We start from the raw sequence: 21573 nt of genomic DNA on the forward strand, positions 1-21573 counted from the left end.
GTTCCTGAACTAAATGGCAAAATCTTTCAGTAGCAGAGATCTGCTGAGCAACAGAGGAAGGTTTGCTGCTCTAAGGTGTCATATTTAGGGCGCTCAATTCCACTGCTAGCTTTTGCAGGTGTGATGTGATCTCACTGTGAAGATGTTCATAGCAAGAAAGAGAGGTAAGACAGAGTTATTTTCAGGCTGAGGAACACATCAGTGTTGAGCAGCCGTCCTCTGTGGGAAAGATGCAGGATCTGAAACTAGCAGCTTTGTCAGTGCATGCTGCATGGTTTTACATTCTCTTTTCAGCCACAAGCTCAATGTCTCCTTACAAATGATTTTGTTGCTGGGGGGATTTTCAATTATATGGAAGATTCCTATAATACACTCCTACCTTTCCAATAAAGTCCTTAGTCCTGCTCTTACTGAGTTTACATGGACTTCAGTGGCATAGGACTGTTTCAGAAGGGTGCAACTGGCTTTTATATACTGTCTTTGATGGGTGTATTTCATCCTTGCTCAATAAAGAAACAAACAAGCAGATGATGGGTTGAGATTCTTAGAAGAGCCTGAATTTTCTTTTAGCATCCTTTACTGTTGAAAATGAAGAATATCAAATGACAAAGAGCAACAACAGCAATACATATCCTACACTTCAGTAGTTCTTTTTACACAAAACTCTCAGAACTCTAAAAAATAGCTGATGGAATGCAATGGCTTGTGACATAAAATACATACACCCTTTTAGCAAAGAAGGGGCTGATTCTGTAATTGACTTGTCTGTATGACTTTCAAAGAACTGTTTTAAGTTCTCAGTTTGAAATTCTTGCTATAGAAGGGAGTTGATGACATGCATTTTTGGGCATTTACCAACTTTATATTCTCTTTGTGCTTGTCCTTACAGTTCTGGTTAAGCCTACAGTTATGCAATTATTGCACAGATTAATTGTCCTATTTGATTAGTTAGTATCTGAAAAAGTTCTAGGGAGCAGATGTTAAGGAATAAGAAAAGTAGTTATTGATGGCTTATTTATACTATAAGGGAGAGAAGTGTGGCTATGTATAAAGTGCAAGACAAGAAGGGCTTACCTAAAGCAAGAGTACACCCTGTGTTGTCTTTGTGTCTCCTCAGTACTAAGCAGAAGAGTAAAATATGCATCTTTTATTATTGCAGAGAGCAAGTAATAAAAGAGAATGATTATTTACTTGCTATAGAAAGTAATATCCCTGGTTTTCCAAATGAAGATTAATGGTGTTGAATCTGTAAGATGTTAAAAAGCCCAGTCAGGGAAGTCTTTGTTTTATGCACTGTATTACACATTTTGGCAGTATGACTCATAAGAGGTGGATGGAGGCAAGCCTGTTTGAAGAGGGGGGGTAGACATCTCCAGATATTGATCATTTATCTTTCCTTGACTTCTTGAAAAAGAGTGACTCGAAGTCATATAGTACAAACTGGGATTACTGCAAGGCCACCTTTTCCCTTGTGTGAGCCTCTAGGAAAGTCTGCAGCATCTACTCAGACTTGAGTTTGTTCTTGGGAGCTGGGATAGTAACCCCAGGGGATCATGAGGATTGTGTGTCCTTCCCAAACTGAGTGTTCCTTAATTGCCTGAGGCACTAATTACTTGGACAAAAGTGATTTGTGACAAAATACCAGCAACTGAAAAAAAGGAGACACAGCACATTTTATAAACTCACCTGACCTGTCTGCATAACAATACTTTGTGCTTGTACTGCTAGAGCAAAGTAAGCATTTAGGTGTCTGCTAAAACTGATCAGATCTTGAGAAATGGCTGAGCATCAGTCGCTTAAAAATACTTTGTATTCCTTTTACGACCAGCTGATTAAGAGGAAAAAGCCTTGTTGACTCTAGCTTGGGAGGTAGATGAAGGCCTGTATCTTAGGTGTCTGTGTGAGATTCCAGGATTAGCTAAGTGTTCCTAGAAAGGCAGCTTCCACAGGAGGAATCTGAGCATAAGCACAGAAGAGTCCATGCATTATTATCTGAGTCACACAGTATCACCACCAAGGTTGGAAGAGACCTCATAGATCATCAAGTCCAACCCTTTACCACAGAGCTCAAGGCCAGACCATGGCACCAAGTGCCACGTCCAATCCTGCCTTGAACAGCTCCAGGGACGGCGACTCCACCACCTCCCCGGGCAGCCCATTCCAGTGCCCAATGACTCTCTCAGTGAAGAACTTTCTCCTCACCTCAAGCCTAAATTTCCCCTGGCGTAGCTTGAGGCTGTGTCCTCTTGTTCTGGTGCTGGCCACCTGAGAGAAGAGAGCAACCTCCTCCTGGCCACAACCTCCCCTCAGGTAGCTGTAGACAGCAATAAGGTCACCCCTGAGCCTCCTCTTCTCCAGGCTAACCAATCCCAGCTCCCTCAGCCTCTCCTCGTAGGGCTGTGCTCAAGGCCTCTCCCCAGCCTCGTTGCCCTTCTCTGGACACGCTCAAGCATCTCAATGTCCCTCCTAAACTGGGGGGCCCAGAACTGAACACAGTACTCAAGGTGTGGTCTAACCAGTGCAGAGTACAGGGGCAGAATGACCTCCCTGCTCCTGCTGGCCACACCATTCCTGATGCAGGCCAGGATGCCACTGGCTCTCTTGGCCACCTGGGCACACTGCTGGCTCGTGTTCAGGTGGGTATCAATCAGCATCCCCAGATCCCTTTCTGTTTGGCTGCTCTCCAGCCACTCCAACCCCAGTCACATATCTTCAGAGAGGGAAAGGGGATGGAGGAGATTACAGTCTGAGTGAGCCCTGAGAATTTGTGGCTGTGGAGATGGAGGAAAAAGGTTTAGGGACTGCATACCATTAACTGTACACCTTTCTCATAAAAAATGATTTTGTATAGAAAAACATTTGTTTCCTCTTTCTCTGACTCTTTTTTTTCTCTTGATGAGAGTTTCACTTTGCCTTTAAAGCATAGGCAATTCCTTTGTTTCTACAAGAAGCTTGAATATCTGAGTGAACGTGACTTCAAAACAGAAACCAGTTTGGAGGTTTCATCTGTTCAGTAGGACTTTCAGCTCTTAATTTTACTTGGGGAGAAGACTAACTGATAGAGGCATAAATAATGTGCAGACAATGACAATTTGCTGAGGTGGATGAGATGAATCAACTTGTGCTGGGGCTGATTTCTTCTATTAACTATAAAAAGAACACAGATGATTAAACCAGACAAGTCACCTCCTGATTAGGTACTTACCATTAAATGACATGAATCCCACATGAATGACAAAATCAAAGAGCAAAAAAAGGCAGCATTTATTATAGAGAACTATCTGTGAAAGCAATGATACTTACAGTTCATCTGTCAAATGACCCTCTGCCATTATCATTGGAGCCTTCCAGTGAATCTCTTGCTGCACTGGACTAGAGCATGCACTACTGCTTGTTCGGTGTCAAGGTCTATGCTTTGCTACATTAAAAGGGTACATTAGTGCAAGAGCATGAGTGATGATGCTCTGTGGTCCACTTTACCCCAAGGGCAGACACAGTCCAGTGTTCTTTCTGTCATTCATACTATTAGAAAGCACTTGGACCAATGGTCAGTTAACAGAGACCACAAGGTTCATCTGTTCTTTCACTTTTGAGGTCATCAGGAAGTCTCATCTTCAGATTCAGGCTGGCTCTGTTCATATATTTGGGGCAAAAGAAAATTTATCTCAGTCTATAAATGCAAAGCTGTTCTCTGGCATTTCTTATATCTTCTACCTCCTCCCCCCCACTACTTAAAACCAGTTTGATTTCTGAATATGACATTGTTCATCGTAGAGGGGGCAAAACCTATTAGACTACAGTACCATGGACACGAGGTTGGCAACATGTTATCTTCTATAGATATAATGCCTATTCATCCAGTAGAACTGCACCCCATGCCTCCTCCCACTACCTTCAAACGTTGTGGTAAAGTTGGAGTCTTATTTGTTTGGCCAGAAGGCAGTAATAGATTTTGCCTCTCATATTTATATGTACCTTATGCACAGTGTGACTGATTTAAGTGAGTGAAGTTGGAAGCACTCCAACTCAGCATTAGTAATGATGAAAAAAAACCAGACCCTTGGAAACTGTGAGAAACCTCTGTCTGTGCATTTCTAGTGGTGGCAGTATCTGTTGTCACAGACAGAGCAGCAGTCTGTATCATTCAAGGGTTGTACTCTGGGTTGACAGTTTGTATTTTAGTGGCTCCATCACTGGATTCCTTTGTACCCTTCTTGAGGCATCTTATTTAGATTTTACCTTTACCAGTACTGATTGCTTATTCAATGAAATGAAGTTAGGAATATGGGAACATGCTCTTAGCTTTCTCTCAAGGAGGTTGGACTTGGTGATCCAGAGAGTCTTCTCCAACCTGGATGATTCTGTGAGTTGTATGTGCTCTTCACATTTTTCCAGTCATCTGGAACACAAGATTCTTTCTCTTGAGGATTTCTACCTGACCATCTGATTCTTTTGCCAAATTAGCCACATTTAAGAGACTGCAGACAGTCTTGGATGGGTAGACATCAACCCAGTGCAACTGGCTGAATGTGTGCGCCCTGCAAACAGTTATTGAGAGAGAAAAAAGGCCAGGTGCCAACTGTCTGGTTTGGTTATGCTAAAGCCTGCCAAAGCCTGATTGTGGAATGTGGGATGGCACGTCATGCTTGGAGTAGCTCGTCTCTGTGTGTTAGTGAGGGAGTCTTTCCTAGGAGGGCAGTGCTCCCCTCCCTGGTGGTCCTGACCTTCTCTTCAAGGCTTTGCTTTTGTGCCTTTGTTGCAGTTCCACTTCTGTCCCTTAATTCCCCTTTGTAGAAACAGCCTGGCCCTTACCCATCATGACTGCTTAGGTCAGAAGCAGCAAAATTCAGTTTATCAATTCAACAAGTAAGCAAAATTCAACAGATCAGAGAACTAGCATTGCAATCTACATGGCAATCCATGTTGCTAAATGCAGTTACTTCCGCTGAGAGTATGTGGCCTGTTATTTCCACTTTAATATTCTACTCATTTGGAAGAAACTCTTAGAGGTATTATTAGATGGGAATCTCACATGGTAGCAAATGTTCTGGGAAAATGCTGGCAAGTCTTGCAAAGTTTTGTTAATTTTGCTCAAAGCTCTCACAGCTTTCAGGGTGCTTTTTCCCAGAGCTAAACTTAGAGGATTAACATTGCTTTCCTCATGGCACTCCGTTTACCAAGGGAATGTTGGTCAAAGGGAGAAAAGTGGACAACTTGAGACTTCTCATGTCAATGCTACTTATAGAACAAATATCCACTGGCAGGGTAAGAGCCTGAAGAAGAAGAAAAGAAGCTTTCTAGCTATTGTGTAGTAAATCAAAAGGTTCCAGAGAATGTCTTTGAGTGTTAGCAAAACTGCTTAATCTAGGATTTCAAAGTGATCAAAACTATTTTCAATTATTCCTGACTTGCACTTGTATTCCAGACTAAGAAGTGTCTTTTTCTCTAGTACATTGCTTTGATTGAAAAAAAAAAAGCTATGGAAAAAAAAGAGAAAGAAGTGAATTTCAATGATCAGAATCTCAGTGTGTGAGAAATATGACTTCAGTTCTTCATCTGAAAATCCTGAATAAGACAAAACAAGTTCTTCACTAATAAAAATCAGAGGGAAAAAAAAAAGAAACAATAACAGAACAATTTTGGAAATTGGATTATTGTTATCTGTAGTGATAAAGGAAGCTCATCCATTGTGAAAAGAGCAAGCCTGGTTCTAATGTGGCATAAATATTTGCATGACAATAAGGTTATCTATTGTAGATGAAGACAATGTATTGCTCACAAAGAAAAGGAAACAGCTGTGGCTGTCCTAGAGGAAACTTGACTTTCTGAATGTGACTTTGTGTATGCCCCAAGACTACAGCTAGTTTTCTTTGAAAGTTCATTTACTCTTACAGTATAATTGCCATTGATTACAGACTCACAATCTCTGAGAGTGGCAGAATGGGCATGCAAGAGTTGTTAGTTAACAACAAACTTAGCTTTGATCTTTCAGAATAAATATGGAGTCCCAAGGGGAGAACAAAAAACTCTGCCTTTTTGTATAACTACTTTGTATTACTTACTGTAAAACTTAGAAATGAAAAGGGCTTGTAAAGCATTAAATATGTGAATGTATCAACCAAATAGTTTTAGAGCACAAATTATTCATTTTTATGCCAAATGTACTAGGCAGTGAACTTTCAAAGATCTTCTTTAAGAGAGTCACAGCCCTCAGGGATGTGGGTCAGGAAAAGAGTGAAGTCAGGACCCTGAATACTAGGAAAGCAAACTTTCCTAGAAGTAGATTTAGATTAGACATAAGGGAAAAAATATTTCATATTGAGGGTGGTGAAACACGACACAGACAAGTTTCCCAGAGAAGTGGTAGATGGCTCATCCCTAGAAATATTCAAACTCAGGCTGGATGAGGCTCTGAACAACCTGATCTAGTCAAAGATATCTCTGCTTACTGCAGAGGGTTTGGACTAGATGACCTTTAAATGTCTTTTCCAACCCAAATAATTCTGTGATTCTGAATACAACTAGAATTTCCAAAAAGTGGCAAATTGTACTGGATCTAAAGCTGTGGGATTGAAGTGAACAACTTATTGCATTGCTTATAGTGCTGACCCATTGGCATAAATGGCGATTGCTTAGGTTAAAAGTCCAAAATACAAAGTGTTTTCATCCTCAGTTACTCTAAACTACTACAGGGATGTTTATGGAGCTAAACAATATTTACATCAGTTGAGGATCCAGATACTCTTATTTATATAATAACCTCTGTTAGGGCAGAAAAGTTAACACTTAAAATACTGAAGGTGGAAACATTAAAGGATCACTGAATGTTTAGACTCCTTGATGTAGACTTTTCTCAGAACTTAGAGAGAGTCATTTGAAAGACTATTTGAACTGCTGCTTTTGATGTACTTCTGCTAGTCCAGGACAGATGGTTTACACAGCACTGCTAGAAACATTTCCTGGTATATTGTTTATCTTAGATTCTATATAAATCACCTCTAAAAACTTAGGGCACTTACCACATCCAGCCAAAAAAAAACCCAAACCCATGTCATTCACAGTCTACAAACCAGGAACAATTTCACATGTCCCACTTTATAAATAGGCAAGTGAGAGCATCATTCTTACCAGTCTCAAAAGGCAGGAAGGCACAAAATCTAAACCTGAACAACATGAACGAATTTTAGTCAGTTAATTTAAAAGCAGAGGTGAATTTGTGTCTCTGTTGCATTGAATTCTGCCAGAGGTTCTAGTAGCACGTAGTTCTACATTTACAAAGGGTCTCTCTGTTGCACAGAAGCATCCTCAGATGGCTTAAGCGTGACTTGTTCATGTATGTTCTGGAAGCCTGTTGAAAATGGTGGCCTTTCCAATACATATAGTGTACAGTATGTGGCTGGGAAAATATGTCCACAGTCTGCATTCAGTGGGGGAAAGAATCATTACAGTAACCATGGAATAGAAAAAAAGAGAGGTTACAGAGAATAGGGCAGTGAGAGAAAAGGAAAATCAATGGATTTACTTTTCTCCCTAGAGTGCCAGGTTCTTATTTCAGCAGCTGCCTGCCACTTAGAGCCTCTTTTGGCTCACTTACTGGCATAGAACTTGTCTGCAATACCCCAACTGACTTCATGCAGAAGAAAAGATGAACAAAAAAAAAGAAAATGCTAACAGCTATCCCTGAAAGGATTCTGTAAGGCAGAAACAGACAAGGTGATGCAAGGCATCCAAAGAGGAAATATTTAGATGGAATACTGTGCATTTTCCAACAGTTTAAAATCAAACTGTAGCAGTTTTTTTCCCCCCTATTTCATTCCACATCCAAGGAGATTGTATTTTTTTCCTCATACAAGGTAATCTTCACGGTCTATTTTTAACTGTGAAAACAGAAAACCAAGCTAAATCTGAAACGTACACATCACACACGCTAGGGAAAGAAGCAGTAGGCTATTGCTGCATTTGGATGAAGCTGTAAAGTTATAAGTAGTGGCTTTGAAAAACAATTGTACTTAACATTAACAGGAAATCTCATTAGATGGAAGTAGAAAGCATCATCCTCCTCATTTAATGATGCAGAGATTAAAGGATGGGGACACAGGTATGCTTTGTGCAAGGTCACTGGCAGCACTAAAAAGAGAATGCTAATTTCTCAGTTCTCAGCAAATGAGCTCTTAACTAGGGCCCACTGCCTCCCTGTCTAGAGTGAATAAATAAATTAGCACAATAGCATAAACAAAGTCCTTGGTAGTTCAATTTTAGGCATTCACTATGAATTATCCATTAGGACTCGACAGCTAGGAATTATTCCCATGCATTATTTGGAGAACAACGAGAAGCCATGGAAAACATAAGCCACTAGCAAACAATTTTGTAAACATTGCATTATGGAAAAGAAGGCCACATTAATAAATAAGATTTATCCACTTAGTTCTGGTAAGTAGCTTATGAGTAAGATGAGATGGTAAATATGGTCTCAGAAAGCATAAGCCAAAAACTACACCACTAATTAAAGTGTGAACTGTAGCATTAAGCATTTTCCCCACTATCATTGTCTTTTCAGATGAGCCAGGCATATGTCTGAATTACAGTAAATCTGGTATAACTTCAAGGCTGGGATTTCTCAGCTGTTCAAGAGAATTGCATGTCCAGGTCCCTCAGCCAACAGGAAAGCAGTCTGTGTACTATTTCTTTTCTTTTAGAAGTTCCACAAAAAATGGGCACTTGTGTAAGCACTTTGAATTACGACCACTGAAGTTGTGAGCTTTCTGGTAGTCTCCTTTTAACATTTTGGCAATTAAGACAATTATAATCTACCTTATCCCCTGCCCCATCATCCTCACTCCATTTTTCCCCACTATCTTGCATAAAAAGGCAAACCCCTCTACATAACAGTGTTATTAGATTTCCTTTTGATTCACTAAAACTCCTAATAAGCCTCTCTGAAACTTAAAAAAAGACTAGAAAATTTGAAAGGCTTTTCCCAACCTCTAACCCTCTCTCTTTTTTTCTAGCATGTCAATTGAATATTGGAATGTTTTCCAAAGATACTTAACAGTGTGCATGTGTTTCAAGTTAGAATACATCTGAATGGAAGCAATAGCTCAGAACAAGGCAGATGTGATGGGAACAGTAAAGCTTTGGTAAAGCTTTGCTCACTTGTGTGGATCACTGAGTTTCCGAAACTCTTCTGAGCAGTTCAAGGACAGTTTTGCCTGTACTTCAGGAACTTGTTTACTTGTGAAAAGGGAAACAGGAAAACCAAACACTTAGCTGAACATATTCCATTTGCCCTGCATAACAAGAATACAGTCAGGAATAATCAACAATAAAAATTTAGTAGAGATTAAATAAACTCGAGATTCCAACGAGAACCTCACTCTCCATGGAGCAGGAGACAAAAGAGCAGTTAAGATTTTGGCCACATTTTAAGCCAAATGGTTACATCGTGGAGTACTCAAATATTACTGAAAAGCTGATACTTAGTGACTGAAATATAAACTTTGGTATACTAACCTCAGATTTATAGGATGAGCCTTCAGTCTGGAAAACTCCCAAGTGGCATTTTAAGTGACAGTAAGAGCACATAACCAATTTGTTCTGTCTCCTGCCATGATCATTTTGCTGAGTTCAGTGACCAGTGAGAGTCTTCTCACTAGTGCAAATTCCAGAGGACTTCATGGAAGCCATTCAGGTGTAAAATCATCAAAGGTTCTCTTCATCTGTAACTGAATCACTCAGATTTTATTGCGTCCTAAAACTTTAAAAGTCTCTGTGGCATATTTGCTTTATGTTAGTGATAGTATATTGTTTGTTCTTTGGGGATTAGAAGAGAATTTATGTAATCATAGAATCAACCAGGTTGGAAGAGATCTCCAAGCTCATCCAGTCCAACTTATCACCCAGTCCTATCCAGTCAACTAGACCATGGCACCAAGTGCCTCATCCAGTCTTTTCTTGAACACCTCCAGGGACGGTGCCTCCACCACCTCCCTGGGCAGCCCATTCCAGTGGGAAATCACTCTCTCTGTGATGAACTTCCTCCTAACATCCAGCCTATATCTACAGCTCTCTCAAAAATTTCTTTGCATTTTAGTTGTCCAGCTAAGATAGCAGCAGGTACCAAGTCAGTAAGAAATCCCTGGGAGAAGGAAAAACCTTTATAGCATGGGAGAAAGAAAAAAAAATGTCTCGACTCCCAATTCCTATGCCTCTCAGATGAGAGGCTCAGAGAACAAAAATCAAGGTGTCTTAAAATAGACTCATATTATCAGTGATCTCAAGAGGATTTTTTTCCTGGCTTTTGTATGGAAATAGGTCTTATCTCAAGACAAGATAACTGCAACAAGTCCGTATACATTAGCTGTGCCTTTTCCAATGCAGACAGCATTACTGTCTCCTATTCAGAAGATAACTGGTGCCTAAGCCTTCTGGCACTAGGGAGCAATACACACACCAGGAAAGAGAAGATGTACATAATGTTTGTTGCCAAGATGCAAATCTATACATGTTCTGTGGTCATAAAGAATCCTGGTAATTACACAAATGGTTAATTCATCGTGTTTAAAAAAAATAGAGATTAAAAAAAAACCAAAACCACAAACCAAATCAGGAAATATTGCAACCATCTTTACTCTTTCAAACTTCACCTTGACTACTTTTTCATGTACAGTGCATTACCAGTGGTAATACTGATGCATACACAAACAGGATGACAATTAGGAGTGAGAACCAAATTCTGAACATCCTGAAAGATAATGAAACTGCATCTGGCCTCTTAATTTCACCCCTCCAAATGTTTAACAGCATGCAACAAAAGCCACTGCTATACAAAGATATGGCCTCTCTGTGTTTAGGATCTCAGGAGGGAAACTAGTTTTATGATGTCTTGTTTTTCAGACTTCACTTATACCCTTGAGTCTATTTTGTCTTCAGAATGACTGCATCTCCATTTGCAGTTCCAACATTTCTTTCATTCAGAATAATCTATTCATCTGTATCCGTAAACATGTCAATCTACTGGTTGCAAAAATCCAACTAACCCTTCTATAGCAAAAAACAACAAAAAACTTCTCACTAATCCACCTCCCTCATTAGCTAGGATTAAAAACCTTAGTCAAAATCATTGGACTTGTGCCCAGAAAAGCTATGAGATCAATAATCCAAACAGCCTTAATGATCCTCTTACAAAAGAATAACTTTTGTACTGCTCTTACAGAACACTTTGAAAAAGTGAAGGGAAAAATACAAGAAATGTCACATCATCTGCATAAGTTAATTTATCTGTTGGTTTGGAGTTGTACAGTCTGAGGAGGGACTTTGGGAAACAGGGAGTTCTTTCTTCTCTGTCTCTGTTAAATGACATTTACTGTCTGCAACAACAGGAATATGAAAAATCACAAACTGTATCAGCGATTAACCTGTAACAGCCTAAGAAGTTTCATTAACATTTCCAGTATCTCATTTCACTGATGAGCAGTTTAAAATTATGGCATTTATGTTCCTGCACAAGATCACTGTTCTTTAAGACTTTTATTTAAGCAGTTTAACTTGCTGGTACCTTTATTTTGACCCTATTAATTACAGCTTCTAAGTTAGAAAAGTCCAACTTTTATTTTACAAACTCAAGTGCTGATGTGAAGAAAAAGTAAAGCAAACTAAACCCTAATGCCTAGTTCTCTATCAGCACAAGCAAGTGTTCTAAAAAGATGGTGCTTTTGACAGAAGCAGGCTATAAACTACATGGGGAACATACTGAAAATAATCTGTCTGGACTGACTGCAGCTATGTGGGAATTAGTGATCTAATCAGTGCTTATCATCTATCCTCTCTAGAGTTACTGGAAAAATATCAAGCATATCTGTAGCCCAGTTTTGTAGCCCTCCATTTTTGGAGGGAATAAATTACCTTTGAGTGGCCTGCCTTTTGCTATTTATTCTAGAAACCCTACACAACCAGGCTGAGTCTTAAATTTTAGGAGCTAATGTTGGCAAAATTAACACCTACTGAAGAGAACTTGCTGAAATTACAGCAAACTCTGCTGTGATGCCAGTAGTTTCAGATAGCTCTTCCATTTGTTTGCATAGCCAGGGCTGGCACGTGGGAAATCCTGCGTGGAAGCTGAAACACTGATTGGACTTACACATCTGTCCTCTGCTCAATGAATGGAAGAGTGTGACTCTCAAGACTGCTGGGATCAGGTGTCTCATTTCACATGGAGATACTCAGCAGTGCTATGGGAGGAACTTAAGGGCTGAGCTCTTAGTGAAGCAGGGACATCGGTTTCCTTCAAAGTTGAAATACATCCTCCATAGCTTGCTAGGTTAGAAAAAGAGAACCCAAGGGTTTGAGGAAAAAGTTTGGGCTGGGTTCCCTAGATCTGCCACAGTGAGAGCTAGGGAAGCAGACAACAGAGGTGAGGGAGGAACTGAGTAAAAGACAGAACCTGAAAATATTAAATCTGAAGGGAGAGACTGAAGAAAAGACTACCAATGTGCATCTGAAGTGGCTCTGCACTTGACTTGAGAACGCAGATAAAAAGTACAGACCCCTTTGCAAAAAACAGCACTTGTTTTGTGAAGAGAAAAAGTTGAGGCAATTAACCTGTCATCCTCTAGGTGTGTTCTGTTGCTAGCAAAGTTCCAGGAGATAGGAACCATAGGGCGGTCTAGGCACAGCAGTGTAAGGCTAGCATCTCTTTCCATTTTACCATTGAAGTTACTTATTGAAATCCAGTTTCTGAGATCATTTACCTAATGCTTAGATAGAAAGATCTCTCCAGAATGTATTAATGCATTGGAAGTGTAGTGAATCTCATTGTCCCTGGATATAACTGCATAGTTTTAAGTGTTTCAGTCTGCACCGTTACTGTTTCCATAAAGGTCATTATGTCTGCTCTCACAAGAGAAAATGTAGGGAGAAAGAAATACTTTTGCAAACTTGGTTACATAATTTTCACAGTTCAACTTTTCCAACTATAAAGGATTTTTTTTTCCAGACTCATTATCAAGCAGCAGCTTCCAAGGGCCACACAGCTAAAGAAATGTAAAGACCTATACAACAGCTGCCGACACAATTTCACTGTTAAACAAATCTCTTTAAGCATAACCAGAAAAAAAAAATCTCCTCTTTCACCTAGACACACTATGAAAAGATTTGCCTAACAGATGTCAGCTGAAGGGTATGAAAAACAAACCTAAAAGATCTGTAGCAATAATTATTTTTTAAGTTGGTACTGATGATGCAAAACAAAATCTAGTCACTAAATACATCCTGCCAGGAAAGCTAAGGAAATGTAAAGCAACAGCAACCTCTGCAAAATATGGCTGTGCTCCCAAAGCAAACATGGTAAAACAGAAACAGGAGAACTAAAGAATTCGAAGTTACTAAAATAATCAGTTCCCTATCTCTGTTGTTTGCAAACACTGGAGAATTGGAAACACTTTTGTAGGAAAAAATTGGATTTTTCTGAGCAAAAGCTCTGTAATTAGTTCTGGCTCACCAGAGAGTAATAAATAATGACATCCTAGCTGTTAGAGTGCCAGATATAGTTCTTGTTCTGCAAGCAATACTGACATTCTATCTGGAAAGAGTTAATAACTTTAAAATACACTTTTCTTAGGGTTTCAGTAATAAATGCTTATAGCTCCTTTCCCTTGGTAACTAAAAGACTATTGGAAGCTTTCAGATAAGTACCTCACTCCAAGATGGATGCTATTCCAGTCAAACGTCCCAAGTTCAACTATTGTGATACCATTTTGCCTCCTTCTTGAAATGAGACCATTTTGAAGACTGATTCTTCAGTAGCTCTTTGTAGCACTTCAGTTTTAAACCTGATCTAATGAACAGCCATAGATGCTATGGACTCTAAGCATAAAGAATTGGCATGTTAGCATATTAATGTACTCGGATGTCATGTGTATCAGAAGACAGTTTACTGAGTGACTCAGATATCTGGCAATATAAATGCAAAGCCTCTTTAGCTCTTAAATATATAACCACTTCCCTTTGGAAAAGTCCTGAGTAGAACAACCCTGATTGTAGTTTGTTATAGCTCAAATGCAGTTGCTGAAAAATTCTCAAAGTTGTAGATACTGTATTATTAACTATAGTAGTGCTCTAAATATCAGTCAGCAGAGGCCACTTCAATCTCTGCATGATAATAAAGGATTATTATGTGCAGTAACCTATTTATGAAAAGGAAACAGTGTGCTTCTTTCAGACTCCATCAATTGCTTTAATAAGGAATTGAAAAGCCTGGCCTACTTTATATGCAGATCACCATCCCAGTTGCATAAGGATTTACAATAGACAAAACAAAACTGTTTTTGTTGTAAATAAGGGCTGTTTGTTTAAATCACACAACAATGTTTGCATCTAAAAATTATTTAGAAGCTAATAAGGCTTAATAAAGTTTGACTGCATACTCATTAATAAAAAGGGTTTCAATATTCCCCAGGAAGGAAATGTAAATTGAAGGTGATGATGTAAAGCTTGAAGCAAAACAGGCCCAAGTTAACAGAAAAGGAGAAGACTTACCACATCTGCTCTCTAATTGGCTTAAGGAAACCAGTGTTGAGAATAGAATTCAGCTAACTCACAGTACCTTATAAAATTCAAGACGATGAGCTTCATAGTAGTTTTCTCTAGTATATTAGAATTACTGCAGTATTACTTTTCCTTTAAAGACTGAAAACTTGATCTAGTTTGGACTAGTGAAGTTAGTGCGATGCACATACCGATTTCTGCTGCCTTGACTTGGAGGACTCCAGAGACACAGGTTAAAATTTTACCTTCACCATTTGGTTCATTTGCCTGTATGTTAATAAATTTCATGAGGCGTGGGATGACCCCTGCTGGTGTCCCTGCTTATACTAAAAAACCTATGTATCTGGCAGGAAAAGGATATGTTCATTTCAGTCCCAAAAAAGTTACAAATATAAGCTCTATCGTAAAATGTATAAAAATACCTACTTCAATGCATAAAATAGTATGAATAATCTTCTCTGAAGTATGAAAGTAATCTTAAACCACTGAACATTACTGTGTTAGGGCTGCAACGCAGTGTATTAAGAAGGACATTAATTGTTCAATTCACTATGACATTGTGTTAAATGTCTTTTATTAATGAGCTGTTACTCCCAGCTGAGGCATTTGATAACCTCTAGTCCATTGCTAAATCCTCTTAGCTGATTTGAGTGAATCACTCCAAACAAACCTAGAGGGAAAAAAATACCCAAATAATTTACATTTGAGTCTATAATGTTCTAGAACTAGATTCACTTAAAGAAGGGCAGCTTTCCTATAAATCAAACCTTCTGATTTAATGCATCTGACATATAGATCTATTTTACAATCTTTTTTTTTAATTTCAAAAATACAACACATTAAAATAGGTTCAATTTATCAAAGCTAAGAGCAACAATTAAGTAATAATGTACTTAAAGTGCAAAGGCACTTTAACACAAAAAAGTGACGCCCAGTGGCTATACTTGGTAATTGGAACAGCAGTACTGTATATTATTATTTACAAAAGAAAGTCATAGTCCAGGAGAAAAGATCTTTGGAGATCTTCTACATAATACATTAAGTTTCCACTTGGAAATGAAAAGAAATAAAACAACAGGAAAACCAAAGACCTCCTTCTTCATTTCCTTACAAATCAAAAATAATTATGCAAGATCTATTACAGAAACATACATTTGCAGTGACAGTTCCTACAGAAGGGTCGAGAGAGATGCAGAAATAACTTAAAGGGAACGTTGCAAAAGCAACATCACATCCCTGCTATGCTGTAAGGGTTCCATTTCTCTCTCACTTCCTCTCCATTTAAAAAGTGGAAACAAAGGGAATGCAATAGGTGACATCAGCACTGAATTCTGACTCAATCAAATGTGATGCTGAGCTCATTTAAAAATTTTCCTTTATCTCCCACCTCCCTTCTCACAGCTGACTGATAGCAGTTTGTTTTTCCAGAACTTCGAGGTAGTCTGGTTCTGTTTGTAGCTTTCCTTGGAGTAAAGGATGCTCAGGTTTAGACTGTTCTGCAAAATATTTTCTGGGAGTTCCATATAAAACAGTTTTATTTATCCTGTCCTGGTTTTGGCGTCTTGATTCATACGAAGGGGCAAACTGCCTTTTGGGTAAGGTGCAAAAGTTATAATGAACTAATCCTCCGGCGGGCAGCTCCTTGACCCTTTCTGCAATATTTTGATACAGAAGCTCTGGTTCCTGTGGTGAGGATTGCTTTTCCAGTAATTCAGCTGCACTGATTGTAAATGCAAGACTGGTGGGGTCTTCCTTTTTGTGGTCAAGATTGCTATAGCTAAATTCATGGAGATTCCTGTAATAGGCAACTGGATCCCCTTCTTTTTGCATGTAGATTGGGTTTTGGCACATCTGTCCAACGGGAGGGGGAATGTAGTTATAAACATGTCCTTCGGTTTTATCGTGGGTCTCAGTGTTGTAAGACCCATACTGGAGCTGAAATGAACTTATATCTAAGTTGTTTGCGCTGCTGGGCATGCTTTGCACCCCCTTCCGGCGCTTAAGGACAAAGACAAACAGGCCTGCCCCAAAACAGACCGACAGAATAAACACAACCAGCAAGCCCAAAATTAAGACAGACAGTGGAACTTCAGTGTGCATTTCTGGGTAGGAGCTGGGAGTGACACCAAGAATGTGGGGTGTATCTGTGTTCTGGTTCATGGAGAGGAGAGAAGAATCTGACAAGTTGGGGTTCTCTGGGCAGATGGCTTCTTTGCTTAGGAATTTCAGATGCTCTCCAGAGTGTTTGGTGGGAGACTCACATATGACTTCATTGATAACTACAGGGGGATTTGACTGCTGTTTTTTCTGGTCAGTAACTTGCTCTATCCAGTTCCTCAGCCCCAGGATGTCACATGTGCAGTCCCAAGGGTTCTCTTGGAGGTCTATCTGAATAAGAGCTGAGAGTTGGTCCAAGACTCCTCTCACAGGCAGGTGTGAGAAATGGTTGTTTCTGAGATTGAGTCTGGTGAGAGAAGTGCCACCAAAGACGTTGTCAGGCAAGGATCTGAGCAAGTTGTTATTGAGAAATAACAGATGAAGATTACTCAGAGCATCAAAGGTGCGTGGCAGAATCTCCTTAATGACATTGTACTCTAGGTAGAGATACTGCAGGCTGTGCAGCCCCGTGAACATAGATGGGTACAGAATCTCAAGGTAGTTGCCATTAAGATAAAGTCTACGTAAACTCGTGAGGTTTGTAAAGGCACCTTCCTGTATCACTGCAATTCTGTTATTTCCTAGATGTAACAAATCCAGGGAGCTGTACTCTACGAGATCGCTTCTATAAATGACTTGCAGATAGTTACTGGTAAGGTAAAGTTTCTTTGGACTGGTTGGCCTAGGATAGAGATCAGAGATGTTACTTATCTTTTTCTCTTGGCAGTTCACGTTTAAGCCATTGTCTGAGTTCTGTGAAGTACAGATGCAACCAGCTGGGCACGTGATGGGCACAGGAGACTTTGTCTGGTATACCATGATAGGTCCAAATATTTGCCTGTCTTTTGACACAGCGACACGGGGGGTGGGGCGGTTCCTAGTTTTGGGTGGCCGGCTAGCTTTTGGGGCTCTGGTAGGATTGATGGCAGAGTTGGCTGTGGGTGATAGCCTTGAGATATGTGGGTCTGAGAGGCCAGGGTGTTTTTCTTTCTGGTTTGAATCGCTGGAGCTTCTCCTAGGGCAGAGATCTTGCCTGGTGAGCTGGGTCACATCTTTCCCGTGCAGCCTGAAGGGGGTTTCACAGACTATTTCACCCACAAACACAGTGATAGTGTCTAGCCAGGCCTTCAGTGGCAGCAAGTCGCAGGTGCAGTTCCAAGGGTTTTCCTCCAGCTGGATTTCCATGATGCCTCCAATATGCTCCAGAACACCAGCAAAAGGCATCATCTTCAGCCGGTTCCCCCGTAGGTCTAGGTGAGTGAGGAGCACAAAGCGGAAGACATTGCTGGGCAGGGACAGCAGGAGGTTGTCATTGAGAATTAGCACCTTAAGCTTATTTAGCTTGCTGAATGCCCCTGCCTCAATGGCACTGATGTAATTGTAATCAGCCTGCAGGTACTCTAGGCTCTCCAAGCCCAGGAATGTGTCCTCCTTCAGCACTTCCAGCTTGTTGTTATTAAGATGAAGCCTCTTGAGTGTGCGGAGGCCACTGAAGGCTCCTGTACGGATCTCCTGCATGTCGTTGTTGCCCAGGTGGAGGGTCACGGCGTTGGAGTAGTTGACGAACTCATTAGGGAACAGGCGGGTCAGCGCGTTCCCGTTGAGAAACAGCTGGTATATTTTGGATGGTGGTGGCAGGAGGAGGCTGACAGTTGTAAATCCTTTGTTTTCACAATTAATGTTCAGCACGTTCTCCTTCTCCTCACAAGGGCAGCGGCTCTTGCTGCAAATGTCTTTGGCAGGTTTGCGACTCTCTGTCTGTGAGATCCCAGCCACTGTTAACAAACTGAGCAACCAAACACCCTTCAGCATCTTTATGCGCCGTCGATCCCCGCTTCGGTACCTACAGTCAAACCTTTTGAGACAGGTGAGGAGAGAAAGAAGAAATCCCCAGTGAAAACGGCTACGAGCAGAGGCTGCAAGAGGAAGGCAAAGCCGGTTGCGGGAGAAGGGGGCGGCAAGGCAGCAACTTCAAAACTCTAAAATGCCCTCAGGTCCATCCCTTCTTTTCTTCTCGAAAAACGCCTGCGGGGCTGCTGCGGGGGAAGCCCCGTCGGGGAGCCTCCGAAAGCCGGTGTCCCCAGCACTGCTCCCTCCCCAGCCCGACTCTGCCCGCCGTAGCGGCCGTCCCCGTCTCGGTAGTCGCCTGCAGAACAGCTCCCTCCCCTCCGGCCGCGATTCTGTCCGGCCCGGGGCAGCCCCGCTGCCGGTTGCCTGGTTCCCGGTCGCTGTAAGCATTTTAAACCGGGACTGGAAGAAGAATAAACGATCGCAAGCCCTTTCTGTTTCCCACCCAGCAGCATGCGCCTCCAGCCCGTGCTCTCCGCGCCTCCCTCCGCGCTGCTCGTCTCGTACCTGCTCTCGGGGCGCCCGAAGGGGCAGCAGGGGCAGGGGCCGCCGCCGAGTGCCGCCGCCGCTTGGCCCCGGGAGCCAGGCGTCCAGCGGCGAGAGGCATCGCCCGCCTCACGCCTCCGGAGTAGCCCAGCCAGGCACCGCCGTCCCGTCCGTCCGTCCGTCCCGTCCCGGCCGCGGCTCGAAGGGAAGTTGGGCCGGGCGGGGAGCAAGAAGCAGCGGCGGCGCCGCTGCGGGAGCGCGGGCGGCTGTGCGCGGGGCGCGGCTGTGCGCGGCGCTTTTGCCGCCTGCCCCGCACGAAGCCGCGCTGACGTCACGCCGGGGGCGGGGGGGACACACACGACTACGGGGCACTCGTTTGTCCTAGCCTCTCCCCCTTACACCAGTCCGTCCCCGTCCCCCCCCAACACGCTCCCGCACGCCCGGCTGGAGCTCGCAGCCGGCTGCTTTCCCTGCTCGGCTGCTCATCCCTGGAGCGCTCTGATAGCACCTGCAGCCGCGCCCAGGACAGCGCGGGGACTCGGAGCCGGGAGCTGAAATAAGGTAACGAGCGGATTTACCTGAGTCCGGAGAGTTTTTGACCCCAAGTCCCTAAAGCTATGCCCTCAAAATCGAGAGCAAGTCAAGCATCTTCTTTTGCACAAGCCAGCCGGCGAGGGCGCACGCCCCGCACACCCCGCTCACGCACACACCGCACAATCCGCACACACGCACAATCTGGCTCTCGGAGCAGGGGTGCCGCAAAACCCGGATCTGGCGCTAGCATCCACCCGCCATTCCGGCTGCAGCACCTCCTTTCCCTAAATTGCCGTGCCAAGCCCTGTCCAGAGCCTTGGTGTTTTCTCCGCCTTCAAGGGGAGTTCAGCACCTTCCACTGAAGTGCGTTGGGCAGCCGTGTGCCTGAATCCCTACCCGCTCTGGAAGACTCACCCGAGTGCTGAGCAGCCAGCGCCACATCTAACGTGCCTATTGCCATTGGCTGAACCAGTCCCAGTGCCAAACGCCAATGTTGCTGGTATAGCGTTTGACCGCCTGGAAAAAAGCACAAGTTGTTGAATGCGGGTTGTTGTGACTTCACTTAAGCACCATAGGAGGGACGGCTGCTCTTGATCTCTATCTGGAAAGTGAAACTTTGGGTTCGCATAGAGGGAGAGGTTTAAAAAAAAAAGACACTTGCCAATGAATTTTTAAAGGACTAATATGTCAGGGTTCATTATTGTCAGGCTTCCACAGGGAGCTATGCACACTTCATTTATTCTTTAGAATGTGGCAGGTTGCTGCCAAAAGAGTGCCAAACTTGGCAAAAGCAGTACTGTCGTCTTGCGTTACGCTTTGGCCATGACGTATCAGAGCCCACATTTTAGGAGCAGCAGAACTGTATTGTTTGTTTTTAGGAGGTGCTTGAGATCAGAAGAGGTGGCACCCTGCAATAGCCGGCACAGATGCCTTTGTGGTGCTGCGCAGGAATAGTGCTGGAGTTTGCATCTGGGATTGGAGCAGCTGCAATTTCCCCATCTAAAATTTGGAGTGGTGGAAAAAGCAGGAGCATCCCACATTGGAGCATGTTTTCGACCTGCTGCTGTGTGAATTTAAACAAGACTGATTCTGAAATGCACTCAGAGCTCTTTTTTTTTTTTTTTTTTTTTTTTTTTTTTTTTTTTTTTTTTTTTTTTAATCCAGTTGAATTCAGGAGCAAAAAGTTGCTAAAATCAGGCAAGGGGTGTGTGTATAGGAGGTCTGAGCTTTTATAACCCCAGTATATCAGGAGCCAGCTTATTATTTTTCTGCTTGTTTTCTGATTTAAACCTTAAAATATTACGTTTGAGGAGCAAAATAGTTACAGAACATAGTAAATATTATTTTTAGATCTTTCTATCACAGTCTGGGGATATAAGCCTAAAGATAGAAGTTTAGACCCAGATTGGTTGGTTGTTTTTCTGAAGGGAGCATATTCGTGCACACACATGCCCACACGTGGAGGCACACACACATTCCTGTAGCCTACCCTCAGTATGTCTCACCTGAGCGGCCCTTCACAGTGTTGCCAGCATTCACAGGGCCCTCTCCAATGCACAGCAAAAGCCAAAGGCAGAAGAAAGTCCAGTGCACTTTGCTCTCATCTCACAGAGTGCGTTTGTTTCACGTCTGTGAGTTTCAGTGCTGTGCAGCTTTCCAGTGAGCAAGGATGACATCCCGGAATTGACTCACGGGGCAGCACGCACTGTCCCACTTGCCCGTGTTTGCTGGTACGTAGGAAACGTGTTTGCGGTAACTGCTGATGCTGCCTTGGAAAGGAAAGCGTGCTCATGGCGTGCCTCAGCAGTAATTACCAGATTCATGTGGGATGGAAGGAACAGCATGTTAGGGGATTGCAACAGTAATAAGACACAGAGATGAAACTGATTCTATTACACTGCAAATGCATGCATATAATAACCACTGCTGTCGGAAGAGAAGCAGGGATTATTTTATTAGAAGAAAAAAAAAAGCTAGAGCTTTTTCTTTAGGTACAAAATCATG

General features: G+C 42.2%; 1 protein-coding gene across 2 annotated transcripts; it reads right to left on the bottom strand.

The window, feature by feature from the left end:
* Positions 1–15101: 15101 nt before the first annotated feature.
* Positions 15102–19854, bottom strand: SLITRK2 (SLIT and NTRK like family member 2). Of its 2 annotated transcripts, none has more exons than XM_064159601.1 (2): positions 19614–19854; positions 15102–18556 (listed from the first exon to the last, which is right to left on the bottom strand). In XM_064159601.1, exon 2 carries the CDS (start codon positions 18511–18513, stop codon positions 15940–15942), a length of 2574 nt encoding a protein of 857 aa, XP_064015671.1. In that variant the 5' UTR covers positions 18514–18556; positions 19614–19854; the 3' UTR covers positions 15102–15939. The 2 variants fall into 2 exon arrangements, with proteins under 2 accessions (XP_064015671.1, XP_064015670.1); XM_064159600.1 differs by lacking the exon at positions 19614–19854 and adding an exon at positions 19057–19291.
* Positions 19855–21573: the final 1719 nt, after the last annotated feature.

This window comes from Pogoniulus pusillus, chromosome 19, assembly GCF_015220805.1.
Source record: "Pogoniulus pusillus isolate bPogPus1 chromosome 19, bPogPus1.pri, whole genome shotgun sequence".
In the NCBI taxonomy this organism is placed as follows: domain Eukaryota; kingdom Metazoa; phylum Chordata; class Aves; order Piciformes; family Lybiidae; genus Pogoniulus; species Pogoniulus pusillus.